Here is a 17,342-nt window from a genome sequence, read left to right on the forward strand (position 1 = left end):
GAAAATCAAAACTGCGGCTGTTAAAATAGATGTTCCTTTGAAAAAACATTGTTGCCTTCCTTTCTTTTTGCGGGTATTTATACCCTTCAGTTGATTATTGTGATTTAATCAACACCTGTTGCGATAATAGCAGTTAAATAAACTGCCAGTGTAATAAATTTTAATGCCCGATCGACACTGGAAAAACATTCAGCATTAGACTACGAGTTCATCACACTTGTATCGCCACTGCTACTAAGTAAACAATGGCGATGAAAGAGTCGTGATAAACTCGTAGTCTAATGATGGAAACAGTTTGATAAACTTGTAGTCTAAAAAAATTTGTGTGTTATGTGTGGTGTGTGTGTGTGTGTGTGTGTGTGTGTGTGGTGTGTGTGGTGTGTGTGTGTGTGTGTGTGTGTGGTATGGTGTGTGTGTGTGTGGTGGTGTGTGGGTGTGTGTGGTGTGTGTAGTGTGTGTCGTGTGTGTGTGAGTGCTGTGCGTGTGTGTGTGGTGTGTGAGGTATGTGGGTGGTGTGTGTGGTGTGGGTGGTGGCGTGTGTGGTGTGTGAGGTGTTGGTGTGGTGTGTGTTTGGTGTGTGTGTGTGGTTGTGTGTGTGATATGTAGGTGTTGTTGTTGTTGTTGTTGGGGCTTTTCTTTACAGAAGGGATTTCTCCCGATCAAAACAGTTATAGAAAATTGGTCCATGTCTCTCTGCAGTGTTGACAGTCACAACAGATCTGCCACGTGCAGACGTTTCCTGGTTTGTACCGCGCATGATATTATTCCACATTTGCTTTACAATTCTGTGTTTTAGGCCGTGTTGATTTCTGAAGTCAATGCTGTGATAAAGTCTGTTGGCAATACTTTGGGTGCGCAAGAAAAATTCGCCACGAGATTTTTCGAGTCGTTTTTTTTCGTTAAGTCAAAGTAACCGTCTCTTCTCATTGATCTGTTTCGTATTTGTCGGTTGAATTAGTTGAAGACTTGATAGTAGTAGAAGATCATTGAGCTGATAGTACATTGGCAAGGGTAGTAGATTTGACAAACGTAGTTGCTCGATGTAACTCAGTGTCTTGCTATTTGTTATCCAGGACATAACCTGTCGTTGAAACTGTTTCAATTTTCGCATATCTCCTTGGTTTAAGTTGCAGCACGAGGATCCGTACAATAGAACTGGCAGAATCATCGATTTGTAAAATCCCAGTTTGATGCGCATATTAACTTTAAAGGCTACATTTCTTCTCAGGGAATAGAAGACTCGGTTCTTTCTTCTAAGTGGATTTTCCAAGTCAAATGGGATTGTATACGAATCCCTAAGCCCTTTACACCAGCTGAGGTTTGGAGGAGACTTCCACACAGGTAGAAGTGGCTTTCTGTGTGTGCTATATAGGTGACGTGTGTGGTGCGGGTGTGGTGTGTCCGGTGTGTATAGTGTGTTTGGTATGTGTGTGTGTGTGTCTGGTGTGTGTGTGGTGTGTGAGTCTGGGCGTGTGTATTTGTGTAAAGTTTGCGTGTGGTGTCTGTTTGTGTGTGTGTAAGTGTGTGTAAGTGAGTGTGTTTGTGGGTGCGTGTGTTTGTGTGTGCGCAGGCGCGTGTGTGTGTGCTAGCGTGTGTGTTTCCGTGTGGTGTGCGTGCGCTGTGTGTGTGTGGTGTGTGTATTGAGTGTGGTGTGTGGTGTGTGTGTGGGTGTGTGTGTGTGGTGTGTGTGTGGTGTGGGTGTGATGTGGGTGTGGTTTGCGTGTGTGGTGTGTGTGTGGTATGTAGGTGGTGTGTGTGTGGTATGAAGGTGGTGTGTGTGGTGTGGATGTGGTTTGTCTGGTGTATGTAATGTATTTGGTGTGTGTGTGTGTTTCTGGTGTGTGTGTGTGTGTGTGCGTGCATGTGTGTGTAAGGTGTGTGTGTGGTGAGTGTTTGTGTGTTTGTAAGTGCGTGTAAACGAGTTTGTGCCTGTGTGTATGTGTGTGTGTGTGCGTGTGTGTGTGCGTGTGTGTGTGCATGTGTGTGTGTGTGCGTGTGTGTGTTTGTTTGTGTGTGTGCGTGTGTGCGTGCGTGGGTGTGTATGTTTGGTGTGTGTGTGCTGTGTGTCTGGTGTGTGTATTGTGTGTGATGTGTGCTGTATCTGGTGTGTGTGTGCGTGCTTGTGTGTGTTTGTGCGGGCGTGCGCGCGTGTGTGTGCGTGTGTGTTTGCGTGTATGTGCGTGTGTATGTCTGTGTTGTGTGTGTGTGTTTGTGTGTGTGTGCGAGCGGTTAGGTGTTTGTGTGTGTTTGTGTGTGTGTCTAAGTGTTTGTAAATGTGTGTGCGTCTGTGTGTGTGCGCAAGTGTATGTGTGTGTGTGCGTGCGTGAGGTTGCGTGTTTGTGTGTGTCTGTGTCTGTGTTTGTATGTGTGTGTGCTTGCGTGCGTGTGTGTGTGTGCTTGTGTGTGTGTGTGTGCTGGTGTGCGCGTGTGTGTGTGCGTGCGTGTGTGCTTCTGTGCGTGTGTGTGTATGTGTGTTGAGGGGGGGGGGAGCGCATTTGAAATTGTAATTGTCAACAAAAAAATGAAAAACCAATAAAACACACACACACACACTTGTGTTCAATTTTAAAATGATCGCAACAGGTGTTGATTAAATAAAATTACCACACGGTTGTTATCGCCTCGAAGTTATCATTACACCTCGGCTTCGCCTCAGAGTTTGGTAACTTCTCGGTGGCGATAACAACCGTGTGGTAATATTCATTGTTATTAATTGCTCTTGAACGAAGTTCATAGCAATTATTTTAAACGTGTGTGTCTTTCTTATGCAGAGTTTTTGCTAGACAATTTTGACTTTTTGAGTGAATTTTACGCCCTTGACTTTTTGGGTTTCGTGTGCTCTAAAATTCTTTCTCAATCACATTTTCAAGCAGCTGAATTCAATAGGCGGCAATTTAATACAAAAATTCAAATGAAAAGTGCGCCGAGACTGGTACCATTTTACTTTAATTTTTAGTGGTATATAGTAACCTCTAATGCGGTTATTTGCAGCCCACTATTGAACTTCGTAGTCCCATTTAGGCTCCCACTCCCTCCCCCCGAATGAAGCAGACTGCAATTGATTAGAGCTCCCACTAGTCGTTCGAGAACAATTCTTCTGACGTTTAGTCGGTTATGTTTTGAAATGTCAATTTGAATGGAAACATCATGCGCAAGAGAGGGCGATAACAGCCATGTGGTGATGTTTTTAATCAACTCTCGTTGCGATTACAACAGTTACACAACTTCACACTGTTGTAAATAAAGTAAATATAGTGTGTTAAATTTCACCTTATCAGTTGAGTTAGTCCTACTTTTATGGCTAAAAATGCCTATTTGTGGAACAGAAAATATAATTTGTGTAAAATGACGTCGCATCTTCGGATAAGAAAGTTTTTGTTGTTTTCTGCTCTTTTCGGTTGAAATTTTAGTCGATATGAGTCAATATCATCATCAACATCTGCGGTGACCAGTTTCTCTAATAAGATATCGGCTCTGAAGGGTGCGTTTACATACCAGGGAATTGAATTGTCGGTTATTTGATGAACAAATTGAGTTTCTTTTTGGAAACATATTGGGATAAGTTCCAGAAATTGATTTTCTACTACATAAAATGCGATTTTACTTTGAAATTTTGATGTTACATTAGAACTGTTAGGCGTTGTGAATGTGTTTCTGTTTCAAGTTATTATGTACCCCACGAGGGGGAATTTTTGAGTGAGTAGGACAAAAGCAGTTTGTTTTAAAATCTTTTTCAAGATCGAGAGCTTTTGATGGATAGATAGTTGGTGTAGTCCTTTTCCAGAAATGGTCAATTCTGTAGTCAATTGTACATTTGGTTGTACTGCTCCAAACCAAATCTTCAGGAGATTTATAATTTTTCCACTAGTCTGGTATAACTTAACCATTTTGAGAGTGTGTTCAGATATAATGATATGGTTTGTGGTCTATTTGGAATGGCTAACGGAACCAAAATTCTTGAAGGCTTGTCTGTGCTAAGTTGGAGTTTTCATCCTAATAAAAAACATCTTGATACTGTGTAGCACTTTGTGTTGCTCCTTCATTACTTTTATGGAACGGTTCAATAGTCATTTCGACTTGAGACAGCGCCGATTCATCACAAAGGTTACCTAAAAACGATCAGCGTACACATAAGGGTTATGTTGGTGACCAGTAATTGTCTCGTTGTTTGAAAGAGTTACGATGAAGTACAGATTTCAGAATTTATTCACTCGGGCTCAAGATGGGCCGACGAAAAATATTATGCAGTAATTATTAAGTCTCCAAGTATTAGTAGCCTTTAAAGAAGAGGGGTGGAACGGTACCCGGACTATGTACCGCATTTAATCTAATGACTTTTTATTGAATAATTTCGGTTTTTTTAACCAATTGTTAGCATAATGGATGAATGAGGATCAATGATCTGACTGTATGAAGCTGGACCGTTATCAGTTCGGCTTCAGAAAAGGTCGAAGTACCCTTCAAGTTATTTGGCTGCTACCGAACCTAGTACAGACTGCAAGAGAAGAAGAGAAGAAAAGAATGACCTGTACATGGTGTTTATTGATCTCGAAAAAGCCTTCGACTCTGTAGATAAAGGAGCTCTGATGAATACACTGATCGAAGACCGGGTCAATAACCCAATGAGAAGACTGATCTGGAATATCCATTCTGGTGCGGAGGGCATTTTAGAGCGAAAATAAAATTTTATTCTCGAAAGAGGGGTGAGACAAGGCTGTGTACTTGGCCCAAACATCTTTAATCTGATCTTTGGCAAGATATGTCGAGACTCACTAAAGTATGAAAAGGAAGTCCTAGGGCACCTTCCATACGCTGATGACCTACTTCTCCTCGCTAGCAGTCAGTCGGAATTGAAAGAAAAGCTCGCATAATTTATTGAAAAAGTAGTGGAAACAGGAATGGAAATTTTCATCCCAAAAACAGAAATGATGGTAGTGACTTCTGAAGTCACAAACCAAATGCACTCAGACATTGGAATTGACGGCAAGAAATTGAATGCGGTGTCGGAGTTTAATTACCTCGGCAGTATAATAACCACTGACTCTGATATCAGTAAAGCAGTCGCAAGTAACTGCAAAAAGGCTAGATTGGTAGTTGTAAAACGCAGGGCAGCATTCGTCAGTGGTACACTTTGATTGAGAACAAAGTGCCGACTAATTGAAATCTTTGTAAAGCCAATCATGTTATATGGTCTTGAGACTAGCAGAAAAACTGATATAGAGAAAACGAGTGCTCTTTTATACAAAGTACAAAGAATGGTCATTTAATTGAATGACAAGCGAGTGATGCCTATAAAGGAATTGAGCAAAGCCGTCCCTCTAAAGGACAGAGAGACCAAGTTGGTGGTCAGAAGAGCCAATCTTTGGGTGAGCTTCAATATTCTACAAATCTCTGAGCTACTTTCGGTCTGCAAGAGACGAAAGACATACACCAAAGACTGGCTAAGAACACTCAAAAACAACTTGAAGAGGCTAAAAGTCGAAAAAAGCGAAGAGTGGATCAAGAAACCAAAGTCGATGAAATATTCAGACAAGGTTGATACCACCATAAAATCTGTAGGCAAAAGACCACAGATAGTAGAGTGTTCTATGAAAAATTGTAGACGCATGTTTGCGACTACAAAGGAAATGAATAGACATGTGAGAACCGATCATGATGTAACAACAATAGAGTCAGAATTAGACCCAGAAACGATTGTAATACTAACAACAACACCACTTTGCTCCCCCGTGAGTGGCTGTAATAAATCATACAAGACAGTAGGTTGTTGGAAAGCTCACATGAAAAATGCTCACCCGCAATGCGTGGTAGTAGAAGATATGAAAGTAGCAAGTACTGTTGAACTGGTCGCACAAAAAACTCAGATATAACTGTGGACAATAGCAGTCAAGTGTTTCAATGCCCGAATTGTGCTCTACATTATAATGTCAAGAAGAGCCTAGAGATTCACTGCTACGAGAAACTTGGCTGGTCCTACAGTAAAGGCAAAGAGGTCGGAAGGAGAGAGACTATAGGCTCTCAACCCGAAGACTCTCCTCTACCTAGAGATCCGGACAATCAGGGGGCCCGTCTCACGGGAGTGAAAGGATAAGATCTGATCAGTCTCCGTATGAAACCCTCAAGAGTCTGATGACTACATAACGGCAGTCGGGTCGCTCATCGCTGCGTACCAATGGGAGGGGCCACCACCGTAGTGTTTGACTACTGCTACTTATGGGTACTTCTTCCATCAGGTTTATTGCTCTGTACTTTTCCCATTAATTTTATTTAAAGGAACTTTTCCTATAAAACAATATAGTAAGCTTTTTCACATCATATTTGTTACTAGTTGATACTCTATCGAACGCTTGGTAAAATGATTTTCTCCGACAAGCAAAATATTCAGCCCTCTTCTAATCACATTTTTGTAAAGATTTTTTGGATCTATTCTCTCCCATCCCCAGTTTTGTGAGCATAAACCTTTTTTGACCCCAAGGTGCGCGTGCCATGTTCTTACATAGTAATGTGCTATATAACAACATAAACTTTTTCTATCAAACTTATTGCTGGATTATTTTTTCTATAAGTTTTTGCGGACTATTTTTCCGTTCAGATATATTGTTAAGTACGTCTCCAGCAAATTTAATGATTTACGTTTTCCCTATTAAATTTTACGCGAAAAACATTTCCTATCAAACTTACTGCTATATTAAATCTTTGCAAAAGTTTTCCCATCAATTTTTTTGCGGCAAATTCTTTTAATGCCGATTCCGTTTTCTATCAAGTTATTGCCAATTTTTTTCCTATTAATCTTGTTGCCAAATAAGTTTCCCATCAAATCAATTGCTCAGTAGCTTTGCGTAAAATTTGCTGTTGTACGTTTAACTTTTTGCTGTGTAAGCTGAGCTTTTTTTTCCATCAAATTGGTTGCAAAGTATTTTCTCGTCAACTTTTTTGCAGGGTGCACTTACCCCCAAATCTGTTGCTTTGTGTCTTTCCCATCAATCTTTTTTCTATGCATCTCCCGCACCAAAATTGATAGGCACTTCCCCATCACAATTTTTTTAAGGCATTTTTTCGTTTCAAACGTTTTTAAAATTAAAATCTTAAAATCCTCATAAATCTTGAGGAAAAATGCTTTCGTCGATGATAAATACTCTTCCCATAAAATTCGTTGCCAATATTTTTCCATCAGCATACTCCTCAGAACCTTTCTCATCATTTTTTTGGTAGATATTTTATCCATCAGTGTTTTCATTAATATTTTTCCCATCAAACTTGTTGTTAAATACTGTTTCCACAGAACTTCCTGCTAATAGCTTTTCCCTATAATCTTTTTGCTAGATACTTTTCCATTAAATCCTACATCTAATTTGTTTTGAGTGCCCAGAGTTCTTTTAATATATGGGTCGTGATTGTTTTGCGTGAAAGGTTAGGTCATTACAAAAAATATCTCCAAGTCTTAAGGTCAAAAAGGTAGTCAGTAACTATAGTATATAACAGACATATACCTACTAAAGTTTGATGAAATGAACTTAAACGTCTGGAGTGGGCTATTAAATTTAGAAGGGGCGTCGCTGAAAAATGTTTCATGTGTACAAAAGCTAACCCACTGGGGTTCAAACACTTTCCTCATCTTAACCGACATCTTAACCGCTCAGATGCAATGGCTTTGATTTCATTAGCTCAAAATCAATTTTAGAGACGAAACGTTTTTAAAATGAAATTCCTCATAAATCTTGTAGAAAAGTGCTTTCGTCGATGATAAATACTCTTCCCATAAAATTCTTTGCCAAATACTTTTCCATCAGCATATTCCTCAGAACCTTTCTCATCAATTTTTTGGTAGATATTTTATCCATCAGTGTTTTCATTAATATTTTTCCCATCAAACTTGTTGTTAAATACTGTTTCCACAGAACTTCCTGCTAATAGCTTTTCCCTTTAATCTTTTTGCTAGATACTTTTCAATAAATCCTACATCTAATTTGTTTTGAGTGCTCAGAGTTCTTTTAATATATGGGTGGTGATTGTTTTGCGTGAAAGGTTAGGTCATTACAGAAAATATCTCCAAGTCTTAAAGTCAAAAAGGAAGTCAGTAACTAAAGTATATAACAGACATATACCTACTAAAGTTTGATGAAATGAACTTAAACGTCCGGACTGGGCTATTAAATTTAGAAGGGGCGTCGCTTAGAAATGTTTCATGTGTACAAAAGCTAACCCACTGGGGTTCAAACACTTTCCTCATCTTAACCGACATCTTAACCGCTCAGATGCAATGGCTTTGATTTCCTTTAGCTCAAAATCGATTTTGGAGACGAAATTTGTTTTAGAACCAGATTAACTTAAATGAGTTAAAAAAATACAGATTTAATGTGTGAATAAGTCACTCAAGAAATCAGAGGTCATTCTAGAGCAAAAGCGCAAAAGTATCAAGCATACATTTTGCATAAAGACACGTTACAATAGTTGCTTTAATTTTTGTTCGTGATCATTCAATGAAGATTGTCTGATCTGTCGGATCTTTTCCGTTTGTGCCCCCCCAGTTCGTTATGCTCCCCCCAGTTACAGAGCACGTGTCATTACATAGTAAATCATCATGTAAAAATATTGCACGTGCATCTGGGGGTTGCAAATAATATGCACCCACTAAGCTGGGGGGGGGGCACAAACGGAAAAGATCCGATCTGTCTATATGCAGTGTACCAATGAAAGTGCGAACTTCCATCAATATCGTTCAGAATTTTTGGTTCTTAAATTGAAAATTATCATGAAAACCTGGGGTCTATAAAGAGGTATAATGACATCAAAAGTTTCTGACTTGAGCTCAGCTTCCACTGTGGAACAATTGACGATCAAAAATGTGCCTACAGCTGTTACTCAACATTTGATCGCATAAATGGGATCTAAAGGGATCTAAATGCAAGTCATATGGTGTTTAATAATCATAAATTGCAACAAAATCTTAGTTCAAAATCAACTGACAATTAACTTGGTTAACATGATATTCTCATCAACACAGCAGATTAGCAGTTCATTTAATTGCTCTCAAAAGGAAATTTGTAGCAATTATATCAGCCCTTTAACGAAATTTTTCGCATCGCAACTTTTCTCCAACCTGGCGATTTGGAGCCCCCTTTCGTCCAGCTCTCCCACAAGCCTATCCCCCCATCTCTTAAACCCGCTCGGCTCAGAGTTTCCATTGATAGCATCACTAAGCTCAAGCTGGCTACTACCGAAGCCAACTGCTCACCAGGTGTTTGAGAGCTTTTCACTAGAAGTTAGTTGGTTATGGTTAGTTTCTCCACGGGGTTCTTATATTCTTTTTAGATCTTTGTTCCCCCCCCGCCCCTCAGTACGTTATGCATCCCCCCGCTTCAGAGCACGTGCCATTAGATTAGTTTTATTTTGGCATTTTTTGGACAAATCTTTCAATTTTCATTTTTTGACATTTATTGTCAATATTCAGGTTTTTTCAGCTTCAGGGGTCAGAAAACCTCCGTTAGAGTTTGATAATAAGTTATTGGAAATTTTTTTTTGGCCAAGGATTAGTTTTTAACCTTTTATTATCACAAATCTTGGCATTTTTTTTATAAAACCAGCAGTTTTTAAATTTTCCTTACATTTTTTGTCATTTTTAGGTTTCTCCAAACTCAAGAGCCAATGAAGCACCTCTGGTGTTTAATATAAGGTTTTTGCTTTATTTCTGGATGTAATGGAAGATTTTTCAAAATTTTATCTCGAATTTAAGGAATGTTGAAAAGGAATGTTGAGAATCTTTCTCATTTCTCTATGAACCAACGGGCCCCGGGACATCGTCCAAGATTTGACAATGAGCTACTGCTTGGTTCCAAGAGTTAATGGAATGATAATCAATACGTTGATGACTCGAATGTTTAGCAATTTATTGACAAAATTAAAAAAAAAATTGAATTTTCGTAAAGTTATAATATTATAGGCTTACGGATCTTTATGAGTCAGTGAAACTAATTAGGGCTTAAAATAGTGACACTGAATATTCCCTTGAGACAGGGAAATGGTTCTGAAGATGTTAATATCCCAAACTTCTGCAAGTTGTTGTTAAATTTTGAGTTTGTTTTTAAAGTTTTTTGAAAATTTTTTGTCCTTTTCTGAGTTTAACGATCACTTTTGGCCGGGGAAATTGTTCACGTTTTGCTGATGGATTACATGACAGAAATTGAGAGAAAAATAAACGGTTGTTGAACTTTTTTTAAAGATAAATTTGGAAAGTTTTCTAAATGTTTCACTTTTCCCTATTTTCTATAATTTAATGACTAACAAGTCTAGAAAACCAGAAGTTGCGCAGTCGAATCTCACCCTGGAAAAAATTCTAGCTTTCTCTTTCTCGCTTTCAGTTGGGTATTTTTTTCTTTTCTTCTCCTTAACGTTTTATCTTTCTCGCACTATCTCTCTCTATCTCTCCTAAACTTTTTTGTTAATGCCGCACTTCAACTGCTGCTATGTTGCGTGATGTCATCTTACGTGGTAACCGTTGTTTCGTTCGCTTTTTTGTTCGCTTTTGATAGCCGCACAGCGATAGCTGAGTGGGCCTTCTTTTGGTTTTTAACAATTCAAAGAATTTGAATTGTATTGGGGCGCTGTCTTTTTTTAAGATCTGTTCACACATTTTCATGATTTTTGAAGTCATATTGGAGTGGTGATTTTAGTCACACCGAAACAGGAAGTGGAGCGGAAAAGCGAGTGGTTTTGCGGCGTGAATTTTTTTCGCTCTAATTTTAAAGTAGAGTGAGAAAATGGCGTTTGAACAAAAATTCGCTTTCTCGCTAGTGGTTTTTTGTTCACATGCGGCAATTTTAACTTTGGTTTTTACTTTTTTTTTCAATTTTTTGGATCGGATTTTTTTTCCAAATGTTTTTCCCAATCCATTCATAGTTCATTCCAGGTCTAGTTTTTTGTTGAGTCAAAGAAAATTATTTGACTTGTACGTCAGGACTTGTCCTGCTGTGTTTTTTTATTTCGTCCTCGTGATTTTTGTTACGACCGTATGACGTCACAGCCATTTTTTGTTAATTCGTTTATGCAATTTCAATTGAATTGCAATTGCATGTGTAACGTCAATTTGGTCACACTTGACTTACCTCACTCTCAATGACTTCCTCAATTTGAAATTGACTTTTTAAACTTTAATTCAAAGAGATAAGGTCAAATGTGTGTGTGTGTCACACTAAATGAAGGTTATTTGAGATCAGCTAATAGAGGCAGCAATAACTTATACAGATTTGTAATCAAAATATAACAGATCAGCCTTCAATGAAAAGACGAATTTTGTTGGTCTGTCGTTTTTACTGTTTTGTTAGACTGCGGATCTACAAATCTATTGCGGCTATTTTCTGGCAATCTGCCAGCTATGTTTGTTATGTTGGAAATGATCGTTTTTTCCATGAAAGAAAAAATCGCTGGGTTTCGAACCATTGAACTCCCGATACATTACCTGATGCACTGACCATTACGCTATCAGACAATAATACAGATATGCTAAAAACGGTTTAATGGAGAAAAACTAGTTCAAGAGCAATTAAACGACGAAAAAACGATTAAAAAACGACGGTTTCTTTTGAAAAAAAACCTCGTAAGAAACGACAAAAAACGACGAATAAACGGTCTTTTCTTACACGACTTAAACGACGACTTAAACGACTTAAACGACGACTTAAACGACTTAAACGACGGAAACTAATGAAAACGAAGAAAACGACGGCAAAACGACGAAAACGATGAAAACGACGAAAACGACGATTTCTTAAAAAAATTGTTGTTTTTTGTCGTTGTCCTCAACACGGGAAGTATTCCTCCCATCAGAATTATAGCAATTTTAATTCCATCAAAGTTATTGCTAAATACCCTTCTGGTCAATTTTTTTGCAAGGTAGTCTTCCCATCCAACCTATTGTCAAACAGGTCGCTGGTTGTTTCAGAGCAATATTCACCCAACGTTAGTCGTTTATGTTTAGTTTCTCTGGAGGTTGGAAAAGTGACCCGTCTGTTGCACTTGTGGGCCATTCTGGGCAGTGTCGTGTGCGTGGGAGTGTGGTGCTACTTGGGTCTCTTCAGGAAGTACAAGGAACAAAACAAAGGCATCAAAACTCTTATCATTATCTACAATACGGCAACAGGTATAGAAAATTTTTGGCTCCTTCTCATATTAAAGAATTCTCAGCTTGTCGTTTTTGATTACACGGACGAGTTTGATTACCCAAATTTCTCTAAAATCATCATTATAGACCGAAGTCTGATAATTTTTCAAATTGCTCTCAAACGAAGTTTAAGTTTACAGCAATTATATTGTTGGTCTGTTTTAACGCAAATGTTTGGTACTACAAACTTTCAATATTTACTCTTCGTCTGATAAATAGAATTTTTGTGTTCATGCTCCAATATGACTATGGTCATCATAGACCACTTTGGGCACTTTTGAACTTGTGAGAAAGCATTTCGGTATAATTCATTCTGACCCTCGACGCTAGTCGGCATTGTTTCAGCTAATGGCCAATCATGGGCGAGTTGTAGTTCTCATTGTCTGGCCACTAACATCTTCTTTCCTATAGCTTTTAACTTTTTAAAAAGTTTTGATGGTTTACTATATGAAAAGTGCAACAAATTACGGGTCTTTCCCATTATAGCTCCCGCCCCCGCTCTCGCTCCCCAGCTTAGGGTCGGCCACCTCGGTTTGAGCAGGTTTGTACTTTTGAGAGAAGGTTTGAACTTTGTCGTAACAATTTGCCCAATCAAAAGTTTCATTGGCTTTTAATTGCTCTCGAACGAAGTTCGTACCAATTATTGTAAACGTGTTGGTCTTTTGTAATGCAATATTTTTGCTTGACCGTTTTGCGCTTTTCTTCTGGAACATTCTTGGATTCTCAAGTGACTTTTTCACGCTTTCGTTCTTCATTTTTGAGTGATATATATTGCTCTCAATCCAAAGTATAGATTGTTATTAAGATAAAATCGATTGCAGCAGACCTAAATTAAGGCCCAGACAGCCGAGTGAGCAGTGATTCTGGTCAGGGATGGGGGAGGTCAATGGTTCGAATCCAGGCGTGTCTTACTGTTTTTATAGCTGAAACTCAGTCTATCGAACGGTTAATTATTCGAGATCAGGCAACTGTGAAGAGTAAGAGTAAGAAAAGAAAAGTGAATCAGAGTGGCAATTCTAGCAACATTTTTTGACAGGTCTTTATCTAACATCGGTCACCGATACGTTTTTGAAACCTGAAACTGTGAGCCTAAAACGAGCGAAATTGATTTAGTATAATACTAGGCTCGACAAAATTATGCTGTTTGCACTATTTCTGAGCTGTCTGCGTGAAATAGGACGCATTTCATGCCTATTTGAATGTTCAGAAATATTTGACTCTGATTGCCTAAAAAATGTGACGCATTTCTCACTGGATCGATTGTTCTTTTCTATTCTCACTGCTCTTTTATTAAAAAGAGCATTGCTCATTTGTTTACTAATAAACATTCTCTGGCCGGGAATAGGATTATGGTAAGACGTTGAGAACGGACGACGTTTGTACAGTTGCGGAGCAAACAACGCTGTCGGAATCATACCGGAGCTCTTCAGTCCGAGCAGTGGGATATTAAAACCTTGGGTTCTTTGACAATCGATTTTGAGGTGCTGCTCGGCGGGCGTCTTTACATAGATCTACAGTTCAGAGCACGTATATACTCCTTAAGTCAACGTGCCCAAATTGCATTAGCGTAAGTCTGCGCACGAGAGTACTTCTTACGATGATCGAACTCGTCAATGCCATTGATGGAAGAATTTCCGGCTGTTTGGTTACAGAGTAGAAAATGATTGAGAGTGATTGCGCCTAGGTCGGAATGGTCGGCGCTTACGGGTGTTAAAGTACAAGCATTCTGTTCGTATTTGAGTACACAAGAAGTAGTGTTCAAATTCTGATCTGTGAGACGAAGGACAGGATGTTATAAAGAACTCTCTTTAAACTTGGGACCAACCTCTCCTAGATGCCATTTTGGTCTGGCGCACTAGCCTATTAAAACTCCCCCTAATACCTGAATGCGCAAATTCAGTGGCGATGTTGAGCGTGTTGCATTTTTCAATGCTTTCGTGTGTCCATGGAGTAAACGACTTCAGCATGGACAGCACAGCACAAGTGGTCCGACAAATGAAGAGAAATCCCCAACTCTTCTCGGTAGTCCGACTAACGGTGACGTAGAATGAGCCAAAGTGTTCAACCCCGGTGTTGGTAAAATGAGAAAACTGGTCCGCAGTCACTCTTTTGGGAGGTCTGCCATGATCGGATGAATAGTTGCCACACAGAACTTTCTGCACAAGACGCAGTTTGGTGTCATGAAACGCAGCAAGGAACATAGTTTGAGGATGGCATAACGTTTCTGTACATTTAGCCTTAAGTAATCAATGCCCTGATGATGATTTTTAAAGTGAGTAAGCCGCAGGAGCTGTTTAACAAATCTGTGACGCGCATTCAACCGGATAGGATTCCTGGTGTCAAAGTCAATTTCCACTAGCTGTAGAAATCAAACAGAAGAACGAATGAGATCATGAATCCCAAGAAACGGCGTAAACTCAGCATTGTGGCTGCTCTTATTGACCGATCTGTTGTCACGAAGATAGTTTTTGTTTTCGTACTAAAGGACTCTCCTTGAACAAAGAGCTGTAGATGACGCTCGGCCTCGTTGAGCTCAATAGGATCCATTATGCTGCCATCTACGGTACGGTAACTTTCGTGAGATGGTAAAGGACAGCGCGTGTATGCCATGACACGAGGTAGTTTTTGATAAGAACTGAGCTTATCAAACGAATTTAAATTATGTTTTTTCCCCTGACGAGTCTGGTTCCTAATGCTGCTTAAATGAGCTGGAGTCATCATATTGTTCCTTGGTTAAAACACCGAGCTTGATATTATCGACAACGTCAGTTTCAGGCACAAAAGGAATTGCTTATATCCCAAAGAAATTGGGACCCCTCGCCCAGTTTTTTTTTGCAAAACTTTAGCGGACATAACACGCGTGCCAACAGCTTCCGGAATATTACAAGTAGCGACGTAGTTCCATTGTTCCACACTGGTGTACTCAAGGACTTCACTTGCACAATTTGAAATAAAGATAGGTTGCTTTTCTAAGTTTACCATTTGTAAGACAATTGTAATATCTGTCCACTTGAAGACTCTGTCTACAGTAACAGTCAATGCTCGATAAATTTCTTATTTCAAGTGTGCGGCAACGAGAGCTGCTTGCAGTTCTGAATTGGGAACAGTCATCAACTTCATAGATGCAATGCGGGCTTTGTCCAGGATAAACGCCAGCTCTGTTTTAATCTCCGGACACGCAAGTTACTTTAGCCCGTAGAAAACTTACAGCACTGAATACGTCTTGCGAACTGTCACCAACACCTAGAATTCAAGATGTTTGAATGATGATAGAATACTCTTTTCCTGATGATGCTAGAATTCTTTGTTGCTGTTTTTTTAACCCTTTTCAAATGATTTTTTTTTTGGACCAGCGCTGAGAAGTAATGGTTGGGCAATTCAATGTTATCTTTAGCCCATAGCATTTCGACATTGTTCCTCTTCCAGTTATTCACGGTTGTCCTTTTAACAGTTACTGACGCACGTTCATCCCCGTTGGATCGTGGTTATACTTGCTAAAGTGTGCCATACGACTCCATATTGTACCAAGATAGTACCTGACTTTTAGGCTCAAAATCTTGTTCCATATTGGTTCTGAAACAAGTCGAGACTAAACTTGCAGATGACGAACAAAAACCGCTCAAAAACAAGGCTATGGGCAAAGGAACGGCAATCACTTCTCGTTGGCAGCGAAGTACTCTATTGGGCAAAGGCATGATATAATTCCTGTCCCAGTATCATCTCAATGTTTTCATAGCAATAAGTGACCGGGTTTAGAACTGACCGGATGAATAGTTGCCACACAAAACTTTCTGCACAAGACGCAGTTTCGTTTGATGAAACGCAGCAAGGAACTTAGTTTGAGGATGGCAGAACGTTCCTGTACATTTGGCCGTAAGTAATCAATGCCCTGATGATGATTTTTAAAGTGAGTAGGCCGCAGGAGCTGTTTAACAAATCTGTGACGCGCATTCAGCCGGATAGGATGCCTGGTGTCAAAATCAATTTCCGCTAGCTGTAGAAATCAAACAGAAGAACGAATGAGATCATGAATCACAAGAAACGGCGTAAACTGAGCAATGTGGCTGCTCTTTTTGACCGATCTGTTGTCACGAAGATAGTTTTTGTTTTGGTACTAAAAAACTCTCCTTGAACAAAGAGCTGTAGATGACGCTCGGCATCGTTTAGCTCAACAGGATCCATTATGCTGCCGTCTACGATACGGTAAATTTTGTGAGATGGTAAAAGACGGAGCGTGTATGCCACGACACGAAGTAGTTTTTGATAAAAACTGAACTTATCAAACGAAATTAAAATAATGTTTTTTCCCCTAAGGGGTCTGGTTCCTAATGCTGCTTAAATGAGCTGGAGTCCTCATATTGTTCCTTGGTTACAACACCGAGCTTGATATTATCGACGACGTCAGTTTCAGGCACAAAAGGAATTGCTTATATCCCAAAGAGAATGGGACCCCTCGCCCATTTTTTTTGCAAAACATTAGCGGACATAACACGCGTGCCAACAGCTTCCGGAATATTACAAGTAGCGACGTAGTTCCATTGTTCCACGTTGGTGTACTCAAGGTCTTCACTTGCACAATTTGAAATTAAGATAGGTTGTTTTTCTAAGTTTACCATTTATAAGACAATTGTACTATCTGTCCACTTGAAGACTCTGTCTACAGTAACCGTCAATGCTCGAAAATTTCTTATTCCAGTGTGCGGCGAGGAGAGCTGCTTGCAGTTCCGAATTGGGAACAGTCATCAACTTCATAGATGCAATGCGGGCTTTGTCCAGGATAAACGTTAGCTCTGTTTTATCTCCGGACACGCAAGTTACTTTAGCCCGTAGAAAACTTACAGTACTGAATACGTCTTGCGAACTGTCACGAACTCCTAGAATTCAAGATTTTTGAATGATGCTAGAATACTCTTTTCTTGATGATGCTAGAATTCTTAATTGCTGTGTTTTTAACCCTTTTCAAATGATTTTTTGGACCAGCGCTGAGAAGTATTGGTTGGGCAATTCAATGTTATCTTTAGCCCATAGCATTGCGACATTGTTCCTCTTCCAGTTACTCACTGTTGCCTTTTTAAAAGTTACTGAAGCACGTCCATCCGCGGCGGATCGTGGTTATACTTGCTAAAGTGCGCCATACGACTCCATGTTGTACCAAGATAGTACCTGGATTTTAGGCTCGAAATCT

At 39.5% G+C, this 17,342-nt stretch overlaps 2 protein-coding genes across 6 annotated transcripts in view; one reads left to right on the top strand and one right to left on the bottom strand.

Moving 5' to 3' along the window:
• LOC142337685 (retinoic acid receptor gamma-like) overlaps positions 1 to 17,342 on the bottom strand; it is a 497,928-nt gene that overhangs the window by 306,369 nt on the left and 174,217 nt on the right. The window lies entirely within an intron of this gene.
• The window catches only part of LOC142338438 (uncharacterized), an 85,480-nt gene that overhangs the window by 54,437 nt on the left and 13,701 nt on the right, over positions 1 to 17,342 (top strand). For all 5 annotated transcript variants that reach the window (XM_075388200.1, XM_075388202.1, XM_075388203.1 and 2 more), the window contains one exon: positions 11,975 to 12,136. In XM_075388200.1, coding sequence (XP_075244315.1) covers positions 11,975 to 12,136 — 162 coding nt within the window. The remainder of the gene's footprint in view (positions 1 to 11,974; positions 12,137 to 17,342) is intronic.

This window comes from Convolutriloba macropyga, chromosome 4 (assembly GCF_964194025.1).
Source record: "Convolutriloba macropyga chromosome 4, txConMacr16.3, whole genome shotgun sequence".
Classification (NCBI taxonomy): domain Eukaryota; kingdom Metazoa; phylum Xenacoelomorpha; order Acoela; family Convolutidae; genus Convolutriloba; species Convolutriloba macropyga.